Source organism: Berghia stephanieae, chromosome 12 (genome assembly GCF_034508935.2).
Source record: "Berghia stephanieae isolate SIO BIC M18660-M18661 chromosome 12, UCSD_Bste_1.3, whole genome shotgun sequence".
NCBI lineage: Eukaryota > Metazoa > Mollusca > Gastropoda > Nudibranchia > Aeolidiidae > Berghia > Berghia stephanieae.
Window position 1 is genome coordinate 13306840 of NC_088371.1, and position 12276 is coordinate 13319115.

The 12276-nt window shown below is 36.8% G+C and overlaps 1 protein-coding gene across 1 annotated transcript; it reads right to left on the minus strand.

Moving 5' to 3' along the window:
* Window positions 1-3600: 3600 nt before the first annotated feature.
* LOC144957824 (uncharacterized) lies at window positions 3601-8120 on the minus strand. The gene is made up of 2 exons (XM_078889281.1): window positions 8001-8120; window positions 3601-5071 (listed from the first exon to the last, which is right to left on the minus strand). The coding sequence occupies exon 2, from the start codon at window positions 5060-5062 to the stop codon at window positions 3851-3853; it is 1212 nt and encodes a 403-aa protein (XP_078745407.1). The 5' UTR covers window positions 5063-5071; window positions 8001-8120; the 3' UTR covers window positions 3601-3850.
* Window positions 8121-12276: the final 4156 nt, after the last annotated feature.

Below are 12276 nucleotides of genomic sequence, written 5' to 3' on the forward strand. Positions count from 1 at the left end.
AGATGACGTCACTCAGGCCTTTGTTATTGTTTTTGCCATCCGCGTTTGTGAGTTGTTCTCACTAAACTGTATTAACCAGACTATAAAAGTTCATGGTTACACAGAGTTTGTGTGTTGGTCCGTTATACTTCCGGATGGCAATGTTGTGAACTCCTTGGCCAAGCGCATTCTATCTATAGTCTGATGAATGAATTTAGTGAGAATTGGCGGGGGGGGGGGGGGGGGGGGGGAGTACAAAAGGTGAAAGACATCAACTTTGTTCTCTCTGTATTGAAAAATATTTCAATAACACAGTTCATATTCGTGTACCGATAAGTCAATCTAAAAAGTTGCTCAGTTATTGGCGGAACGAAATTGACGTCACTCAGCTCTTTGTTATTGTTTTCAGTCAGCTATTTATGAGCAGTTCTCACTAAATCCTATCAATCATACTATAGATAGTATGCGCTTGGCTAAGAAATCCACAACTTTGCCATCCGGAAGTATGACGGACCATCGAACAAAACTATGTGTGACCTTGAACGTTTATAGTCTGATTAATACAGTTTAGTGTGAATTACTCATAAACGCGGATCGCAAAAAAAAAAAAAATAATAACAAAGACCTGAGTGACGTCAACTTCGTTCTTTCTATAAACGTTCAAGGTTACACATAGTCCTCATGCGTTGGTATGTTCTATCCTGCTGGCAGATGGTGTGGGTTTTTTGTTTTATTTTGGCTAAACGCACAACAGTAGTACTTAAAGAAACTATAAACACATGTGATCTTTGGTACACATTGCATCAAAAAACAAAAATACAAATGCTGCTGATTGAAGCCTGAATGAAAAGAATTTTATGGAATAGATAGAATGAAGATGATGTCACTCAGGTCTTTGTTATTGTTTTCTTTTCTTTTTTTTTTCTTTTTTTTTTTTTGCCATCCACGTTTATGAGTAATTCTCACTAAACTGTATTTACCAGACTATAACCGTTCATGATTACACATAGTTTTGTTTGTTTGTCCGTTGTACTCCGGAAGTCAAGTTAATACAGTTCAGTGAGCATTACTCATAAACGCGGATGGCAAAAAAACAATAACAAAGACCTGAGTGACGTCATCTTTGAACTATCTATACTTTCTTTTGATCGCAAGTATAGATAGTATGCGCTTGGCTAAGAATCTCACAACATTGCCATCCGGAAGTATAACGGACCAACACACAAAACTGTGTGTATCCATGAACGTTTATAGTCAGGTTAATACAGTTCAGTGAGCATTACTCATAAATGCGGATGGAAAAAAACAATAACAAAGACCTGAGTGACGTCATCTTCGAACTATCTATAGATAGTATGCAGATGACGTCACTCATGCCTTTGTTATTGTTTTTGCCATCCGCGTTTGTGAGTTGTTCTCACTAAACTGTATTAACCAGACGATAAAAGTTCATGGTTACACAGAGTTTGTGTGTTGATCCGTTATACTTCCGGATGGCAATGTTGTGAACTACTTGGCCAAGCGCATTCTATCTATATAAAGACATGATCAGGACGTTTCAGGTTACCCTTTTGACAACCAAACACAATGAGCATGATCTATATTAACTTTCCATGTGCTCGAGGCCATTGGTCACATTGCAAAATGTGTTCAAAGTGACCCAAATAGTGAAAAGTGTTCACAGCTTTTTATATATCTAACAACACGATTGGTCACTTTGTTCAGCTTGACACATGGGTGTGTTTATATTTTTCATAAACAAAGCAGCGTGTTTACATGTGTTAAGATATATCCAATCGTTGGACAACAACAAATCATGTGATTGATGACCTGGTTGGACGAAAACACGAATATAGATCGCCCCCCATTAATCAGGCATCTTACTCGACGTCTTTAATGTTTAATTAATGGGAGTGATCTATATTCATGTTTTCGTCAACTAAGTCATCAATCACATGATTTGTTGCTGTCCAACGATTGGATATTTCTTCAGAAATGTAAACACGCTGCTTTCTTTATGAAAGTTGTAAACATACTCATGTGTTATGCTCAGGAAAATGATCAATTGTGATGTTGGATATTTCTCAAATTGTGAACACTTTTCACTATGTGGGTCATTTTGAACAGAGTTTGCAATGTGACCAATGATCTCGAGCACATGGAAAGTTAAAATTGATCGCTCCCATTGTGTGAGACTGAGACTACCAGGAACAAAGCCAGTTGCAGAAGAAGCTGGCAAGAATATTAAATAAGATATCATTCACAAAGGGGAAACCAAAAACGTCCACAATATTCGTCTTTGTAAATTAAACTTTAGCTTCCATCTCATTTCAGGGTGACCCGATAGCTCAGTTGGTAGAGCACTCGCTTCACACGCAAAGGGACCGAGATCGATCCCGGGTGCCGTATAGATTTTCTATGACCCCCCCCCCCCCCCCACCCTTGTCTACCCAGCAGTAGATGGGTGGCTGGGTCTGTCAGATTTGGTGGACAGTACTTTGCGATAGACTAGCGTCCCATCCAAAGGACAACAAGCAATTGCTGTTGTCGGTTTCACGCTATAGAAACCGGGATAAACTCCAGCTCCATGGAACTACATTTCATTTTATTACTCTTATCTAATAAAGTAAGGAAGCCGAACAAATAACGCATGGATTAAAAATTGTTATTTTTTCATTGCATTGTATGCTTAGTTAAACGATATTTAGTGGAGTTACACATAAAAAGCTTTTTTTAAAAAAATTCAATAGCAACGACTCAGTTAAAATAATAAAAAGAGTATTTTGTGTTTTGTTATTATCTAGAGCTTTGACGTGACTTGCAACGTTTGATAAAGATCTGAACACCGAGGTGAACTGATTTTTTGGGATGGTATTTTTTTGTCTTGTATTTTTCTTTCTTGTTTTGTCTGGCACCTTTTATTTCATCTTGTTCAGTTCTTTATCTTACACCGGTGCCTGCTCCTTAATTTCTTAATTTGATACTTGGTAATGCAAATGTTGCTGCTCGAAGCTCGAAGAAATAAATAAACATGTCTTGTTTATTCATCTTAACTACGCCACTACCACATTATCTCATTCATCTGTAGTGTTTCATTCATCCTGTTTTGTTAATAAATAGGAAACCCGAAACGTTCATTTGATCTGGGTTTTTTTGTAATTAAATTGAAGCTTACATTCAATTTCACATTATTATTTATTAATTGGATACTTGCAACGTTTCTCAACTTCAGACTAGCCACCCTTCTCGGTGTTATCTGCACATCTTGTGTTCGGATATTTATATCAAAAGGTGAAACCCTCATAAAGTTTGCTTCATTTTTTTGTTTCTCTTTGTCCTTAGTGTACGTGTTCTATTTTCTATTTACTGTCCGTGTGTCCTCGCGTTTTTCTCTTTACTTTTAAATTCCCATGTATAAAACAGTGATGTCTTTTATTCTACTCTTGGGATGCATTTTCTACTATCCTTTTCATTTCCCTTTTCACGTACATTGTACCTTTTGATTTTCCTCTTTGATTCGTTTCTTTTAATGCTCATCTACCATTAATGTGTACTCGTTAAATCTTCCTTTTTCTCATTATACCACATTGTCGGACGAATTCCTTATCATTGTTTATGATTTTTGTTTGTTGTTTTTTTGTTTTGTTTTATGTTTGCGTAAATTTCAATTTTGTTCATCGGTTGCTATTTTCATTTGTTATTTTCTTGTTTGTTTGTTTGTTTGTTTGTTGTTTTTTTTTTTGGTTGTTTTTTTTTGTTGTTTTTTTTTTTTTGTTTTGTTTTTTTGGTGAGGTCAAGTTGTCTGTTGAAATCATCCATGCTTCTTTGGTGACCTTGTTTACTGGAAATATAACTCTCATCACTGCGACTGTCAGTCCCATTTCCCATGCTTATGATGCTTATGGCCACCGTGTTCTTTTAAATATTCCAGGTTTTGCTCATACATTTCTTTAGCTTGTTCCCTTTTTTGCTCCTCGCTTTCAGTTTCACTCTCATCACTCGAATGAAAACCATGGAGAAACGGTACGTGTCTTTTGAACCTCTTATGGCCCAACACTCTGAACAACTCTTCACTGTCTACATCGGTGCTATCGCCGTCATAGCTCTCTTCACTCTCTTCGTCACGAATTTCATGAGCGACCCAAGCTTTCAGTCGTGCCAATATCAATTCTCTCTCAAATCTTTCGTGCTTCGTCTCATTCTCATCCCCGTGTCCAAAGCGTTCATTAAGCAAATAATGAAGCAATTTAACCAGCGCCCTCTCGTGACTTTCTTCGAATTCCTCGCTCCATTCTTCACTCCAATCCTCGCTATCATCATCATCATCGAAGTCTTTCCAGTCCAGTTTGTTGAACAATTTTTCGAAACTTTTCATCTTCTGCGCATGTCTCTTTGTGATGCGAACTCCAGAACCACCATCATGTCCATCCGGGCTGCAGAGCGTATACTTTTTTAGCGTAATTTTAGAATTCGCATCAACCGGACCTTCAACCGAACCGTTTGCTGACATGTACCACATTTGATTGAATTTTACAAGAGCAATTCTTCCATCATCATCATCATCACCATTGTCCTCAAACAATCGGAAAGCAGCATCAATTTCACATGGCAGTCCAATTTTGTATAAAGAATGAGGCCCTGTCATATGATGGCCTTTGGTGTATTTGTAGTATCTACAATGATAAAGGAATATAGCCCTTGTGTTGTCAAAACTGGCAGCAGCTGTGACGCCTCCATTAAGTTTCTCACCCCAGTTGTCTTCATTATCGACCGGGCCAATCAAACCGTAGGACGAGGAATACAGAAAATTCTCTGTGTATCTGAAGAAGAAAGTTTTATGATCAAAATGAAGGGCAGCGTCCATGTCTTCTAATTCTCCCCAAAATCCTTCAGTTTTGAACGTGTTGACCTCTGTTAAATTTTCATCCAACTGGATGGTCAAGTCGTTCGAAAACAGATAGGTGTCGCCATTGTAAGCGAAGGCCGCGTCCAGGTGAAGACATGTCGAGGTCCCGCCACTGCCTTCCTCTTGACCTGCGACGTATACTAGAAAAAGTGACAAGACGAAATATAGACGTCCCATTGTGTGTACCTGGTAGGGAATAATAGTAAATGATGTCAATGGCATTGTGAACAAAGAGTCATAAGAAAATACTGGCAGCCCTAATTGGATTCAGTAGTCTGATGTCACGCCGCCCGACAACGGCGGCCATCTTGGTTCTAAACTAAGAAAATCATTACTTTTTATTCTTCATATTGGCTAGAACTTCTCATATGCCTTGTGATCAGAATGTGTAAAAGTCAAAACATGATCAAATTTATGTTTTTCCCCCCTCTAGATACGCTTTTATGCTCGCCGGAGAAATATTTCATACGGGCGTCTGCCATTGTTCCGATAGTTTAGAGCCAGTGTTACTAAGTTATCATGCATCATTAAGAAGGAAGTGACGTTACGACAGTTGAAGAGTATTCTAGTATTCTGACCCAAACCCAACTCTACTTTGAACTCAACCCTAAAAAAATTCTAAAATTCAGCTTTTGTATAGGGCAATATCCACTAAACGTGCTCAAAGCGCTTTACATTGGGTTCCCTGGCCAACAGCAACACATAACATGCAGGACGAGACATGACGCCTGTTAGAGCGATATTACCATTTTTGGGACAGAGACAACGCTGTGGCCAGGTACTCATTTTACACCTGAGTACGGTGAGATAATGTGAGTAAAGAGCCTTCTCCAACGACTCAACTATGCACCGAGCGTGGCTCGAACCCAGGACCTTTTGATCCGAAAGCGAGTGTCATACCACAAGACCACATAGCCGCACAACCCTAACGATAAAGCCCTTGGAATTGGGTTTTATTTCAGTTAATGTGCCGTTAAAATGATAGTATCATTTCTTGTTACCCTTTAAGCATATCATAGTGCTAGTCTTTGACACAGTACTTTTTATCAGATCAAACGGGTTTAGCTACCCAATCACTGCTGGATTCATATAGGACTCTGAAAGCTCGTAGTGTTATTTGGCAAGATATAAATAAAATCGTTTGATGAATACTAAGACATGAAATAATCGTATGTTAATAAAACTCGGTACTTTTTATTCTTCATGTTGCCTAGAACTTTTTCAGATGTCATGTGATCATAATGTATAAAAGTCAAAACATGATCATATTTATAATGTTTTTTCTCCTCTTGATACACTTTTATCCTCGTCGGAGAAGAATTTAATAAGTTCGTACGTCATTGTTCCGATAGTTTAGAACCTGTTACTAAGTTACTATGCGTCATTACGAGGGACTTGACGTCACGACTGTTGAAGACTATTACAAAAGACACAGCCCCTTCCTCTCCATTACGTCAACACCTCAATGAATGAAACAGTAAGACAGCACTTTGTGTGTCTACCTCTTGAAGACCTCAGATACACATTCCTCTCACCAAGTCACATGGAACATCTACAAAAGACATATAACTTTTTTTGCGATGTGTTCTAGTGGTATGACACTCGCTTTCGGATCGGAACGTCCTGGGTTCGAGCCTCGCTCGGGGCATAGTTGAGTCCTTGGAGAAGGCTCTTTACTCATGTGTAAAATGAGTGCCTGGCCGTTACCAGCGTTGTCTGTGTCGGAAAAAAAATTGTATTATCGCCGAACAGGCGTCATGTCTCGTTCTACATGTTACGCGTTGCTGTTAGTCAGGGACCCTTTGTAAAGCGATTTGAGCACTTTTAGTGGATATTGCGCTATATAAAAGCTCAACTTTTTAAAAACTTTTACGTCATGGCACGAGACCAAGGGCCAAGAGCTTAGCTGGTCGTTGTTCGGATAAGTAAGTAATATAAGAAAAATTTAAATATCAGTTTAAACCACTTGACTGCTAAATTAAAATCTTGAAGTGCATCAGTATGGATACAAAAATGGCGTGAATTCTGAATAACACATACCGTTTTCTTTTATAAATTCGTTCTATCTCCAAAACCATCAATTAGAATATCTTAAACCTAGACATTTTGGAAAGAGGAAACGTTATTTTGGGAAGAGGAAAAGTTATAGTAATAATAATAATAATAATAATAATAATAATAATAATAATAATAATAATAATAATAATAATAATAATATATATAATATATTTTATCATTATTATTATTATTATTATTATTATTATTATTATTATTATTATTATTATTATTATTATTATTATTATTATTATTATTATATTTATACTTTATTCATCCAAAAAAATGGAAATTCGTTTACAAACGTGGCATGCATAAAAATGTATAAACACAAAATTGAGAATGTATGGAAAGAGGAAAATGTAAATTTTTATATTTAAAAATTAAATCTTAAAGTGAATGAGTGTTTGTAGATATGAATTGTTGGCATGCCTCAATACTTACTTTATTTTTTATAATTTAAAAAAATATATTAATTTGACTTCAGAACAACCTCCTCTTGGATGTGAGTGAGAAAACCATGGAACGAACATAAAAAGTGACAGAAAACATTTATAACAGTTAACTTTTTAAATAATTAGTCGGCCTGCGATTCCTCTGGAGAAATGTCCTCTTGACCTGTAACCTTCTTACGGCTAATTTTCTCTTTCAAAAGCTTGAGCTTTTATATAGTGCAACAATATCCACTGAACGTGCTTAAAGCGTTTTACAAGGGATCCCTGGCCAACAGCAAAACTCAACGTGTAGTAGGACGTGACAAATTTGACGCCTGTTAGGCGATATTACAATTTTTTTCCGGACAGACACAACCCTTTTTAACGGGCAGGTAGGTACTCATTTTACACCTGAGTACGGTCATGAGAGAATGTTGGTGAAGAAACTCAACTGAGCTGACCGAGTCTCGAACCTAGAACCTTTCGATCCGAAAGAGATTGTTTTTTTGTTTCATACAAGCATAATACCGTTTTCAAACGATTGATCACATAATATCATTATCCACATCGAATTTCTTTCTTTTTTTTTTTTTTTTTTTGTTTTGTTCAAACTGCAGAAAACCTACCTTAAACTCCCTCTTATTTTGAACTAATTCAAAATATCTCCAAGGTCGAATCTATGAATGAAGTCTAAAGACAGAAGAAAGACATCAGTGTACCTTATATACAGTAGTAAAATATACCTCTATATTACTGTGTACTCTTTAAAAACACGTTTTTAAAATTTTGGCCATAAAACTAACCAGATTTGAAAGTTTTTGACAAGATAAGGGACATTTCAATCGATTGATATGTGATAGATGAGTTTTATGGCCAAAATTAGTTTAATATGTTTTTTTCAGAATACGCAGAGCATTATTATTTTGCAATAGTTGCGCAACTTAATTTCCAAGGAGAGTAGGGGTGTGATTGACATATGTCATTATAAATAAGTTACCGGTAGAAAATTGCATGTTGCAATCAATCATCAAATTTAATGATATAAATAAAGTGACGTCTGTAATTAGAAGAAAGATTTTATTTAACTCATTAATGGCGGCGTGAACTGATTTTTTCTCTTTCTTTTTACATTAATCAATCCATTATTTCATAGGGCTGCGTGAACGATATATTATGTGACCTTTCGTCTTACAACGGTATTTATGTCGGGGTGTACCAGATTGCTAATAATATACGATTCTTTCATCTCTTTGTATTTATTAAACGGATTATTTTTATCATGCCCAATAAAACAACGAGCTTGCGAGTATGTGTTATGATTGCGCGATATAAAAATACCGAGTTTATTAAATACAAAGAAATGAAAGAATACGTATATTATACGACCCCTCCAAATAAGATTATTATATATTTTGTAACCAAATGGTATGGTATTATTACTTCTATTCACCACAATTTGTAGGGGACCCTTTGTAAAGCGCTTTGAGCTTTGAGTTTAGTGGATATTGCGCTATAATATAAAAACTCAATTGTTTAAAAATTGTCAAAAACTCTCAACTTGAAAGTTTTTGACAGGATGAGGGTTGTTTAAATCGATCAATATGTGACCCCCGTCTCAAAACGGTATTAAGACGGGATGACTAAGATGCTGAAACTGGAATTGGTAGCCAGAAATATCATGTTTAAGTTGAGTTTATATGCTTTATAGAGGAGAAGGAATATCATATTTTACTGTACTAAATACCAACGTTTCATATTTTTGTCCAGATTAACTATAATTTGACTTTTTCGCATCTGGTCCATCCGGACATAATACCGTTTTGAGACCAGGTGTCACATATTTGAAAGACGAGTTCTCTATCCAAGTTCAAGAGTACGGCTGGTAACAGTTAATCATAAATAATGGTGCATCTTTGTTATTATTATTATTATGATTTCATACACTAAGATACATACGATTACCGTAGAGTGGAATTATAATATTAACATGATATAAGGGTACCTGCATTGTAATTTTTGGAGATTTATTTGTACGGTCTTTTCTTCTCTTCGTACCCGAAAGGTACCGAGTTCGATCACTCGTCCCTACGCTGTGTGGCCTTGAGCAAGTCACCTCGCCCTAGCTCAATTTGCGGCGCTGCACTGCGGCTGACCCCTGGGTATTCCAGTCTTCAATTGGAGTAAACACTAGGGACAAATTTAAAGGGATTTTTATTTATTTATTTTTATTTTTATGTAAAAATCTATAGGTTGAAAATAAATTGGAATTAAAAGAAAATAAGACAAGAGATTGTTTGTCTTCTAAGCGAATACAAAGAGCTGTGTCTTTTTTACGAAACCTGCCGAAACCCTACGAAACCCGACGAAACCCGACAACAAAGTTATGGGAAGCAGGTAGCAGTGGAGAGTGAACCTGGGACTCAGGGAAAAGTGTACATCATTGGGGAGTGAACCTGTGACTGTGTTTCGGCGGGTTTCGTAAAAACGACACACCGAATACAAAGCTACTACAAGCTGAGGACTGTAAAAAAAAATAATGTAGAAAAATTGAATGTAAAGCTTTAAAAAAATATTGAACACTGAACGATTCTGCCTTAAGACCATTTTTAAAAACCTTTTGCAAGAACAGTGGGGCTCAGCGGTACGGTCTTTGCTTCTTACCCGAAAGGTACCGAGTTCAATCACTCGCCACTGCGTTGTGTGGCCTTGAGCAAGTCACCTCGCCCTATCTCAATTTGCGGCGCTTTTCTGCGGCTGACGCCTGGGTTATTCCAGTCTTCTCTTGGAGTAGACACGAGAGACAAATTTCTCCTATGGGATGAATAAAGGGATTTTTATTTATTTATTTTTATTTTTATGTAAAAATCTGTAGGTTGAAAATAAATTAGAATTAAACGAAAATAAGACAAGAGATTGTTTTCTAAGTGAATACAAAGCTGCTACTACAAGCTGTGGACTGTAAAAAGTAATGTAAAAAAAATGAATGTAAAGCTTTAAAAAATATTGAACACTGACCGACTCTCTCTTAAGACCCTTTTATAAATCCTATTGCAATAACAGTTTAAATGTGTGAATTAATAATGTTTTAACTGGTTTTGAGGAAGGGTTTTGAGCCAAAATCATTCCAGAGTTGTTTTTTTTATTTTGTGTGTTTTTGTTGTATCGTTGTTGGGTTTTTGTTGGGTTTTTGTTGGGTTTTTTTGGTTGTTTGTTTGTTTTTTTGTTTTTTTGTTTTTTGTTGGTTTTTTTTTTTTTTTGTTTTGTTTTTTGTTCTGTTTTGTTCTCTTTTATTGATGCTTTACCCTCAGCCATAAAGTTCATCATTGCCAGCGGGAAATTACGTACCAATACACAAAATTATGTGTAACTTTTGACGTTTGTAGATAGTGTGCGCTTGGCTAATAAACTCACATCATTGCCATCCGGAAATAAAACAAGCCAAAAAACAAAACCGTGTAATCTTGAACGTTTATAGATAAAACGAAGTTGACGTCACTCAGGTCTTTGACTTACTTGACTTAGATGCCTTTCGCGTCTCGACCGAAAGATCGGGTCGCCTTGGCTGTTTCCAGTATTTCCTGTGTGAGGTGTCTCCAATATTGCCGGTCCTCTGCTAGGGTTCTCAGATTTTCAAGGTCCCCTGCCGTTATGAGACTAATGCTTTGTCCAAGTGTTGTGAGGTTTTTGTTTAGGATCACAGGGAGTGTTGTGATCGGTCTTCCTCTGAAAAGGTTCCCGTGTTTTTGGAAGTATCCCGACATGGCTTGGTTTGCTGGTATGTTTGTGTCCCTGCGTAGTATGTGACCGAAAAGTTGCCATCGTTGTTGTAAAATGTCAAGGGAGATTGGTCTTTCTTTTGTGATCTTATAGAGTGATTCATTTGAGATCTTTTTGGGGTATTTGATGTCCAGTACCCTTCTTAGCTGTGTGCGATGGAAGGCATCCAGATGTTCTTCTTCGGATTTTGTCAACGCCCAAGTGCCGCAGTTATACAGAAGTACCGGTTTTACAAGAGCATGGTACAGTTTCAGTTTGGTTTTTCTCTTTATTTTGTCACCTCTAATCCATACATTGGTGAGTTTACTGAGTGCGGCGTTTGATAGCTGTTTTCTTCTTTGTACATCCTCGGTGTCTCCAATTAGTGAGCCGACTTTCTTTGTTCTTTTCCATTCCTCTTTGTTCCTCGATATTGTTGTAAATTCGGTTTTATTGGCATTGACTTGGAGGTTATATTTCATGAGGGTATTTTGTATGATGTCTATATTTGCTGGTGTTGATCCAATAAAATCGACATCATCTGCATAGGCGATTTCTCTAGATCTCAGGTCTTTGTTATTGTTTTTTGCCATCCGCGTATATGAGTAATGTTCACTGAGCTATATTAACCTGACTATAAACGTTCATGGATACACACAGTTTTGTGTGTTGGTCCGTTATACTTCCGGATGGCAATGTTATGAGCTTCTTAGCCAAGAGCATACTCTATAGTCTGGTTAATACATTTTAATGAATATTACTCATTATCATGGATGGCAAGAAACAATAACAAAGACCAGAGAGACGTCATCTTCTTCTACCTACAGTCTGGTTAATACAGTTAAGTGAGAAAAACTCGTAAAAATTGCAGGCTAAAAACTATAACATAAGACATGAATGACGTCAACTTCGTTCTATTTATATTTCTTTTATTATCATCGCTGTTTGGATGAATGTACTTACTTCTGATTTGTTATTGCCTGTCTTGAGCTGTATAGATAGTTCGAAGTGACGTCACTCAGGCCTTTGTTATTGTTTTTTGCCATCCGCGTTTATGAGTAATTCTGACTAAACTGTATTAACCAGACTATAAACGATCATGGTTACACATAGTTTTGTGTGTTGGCCAGTTACTCTTCCGGATGG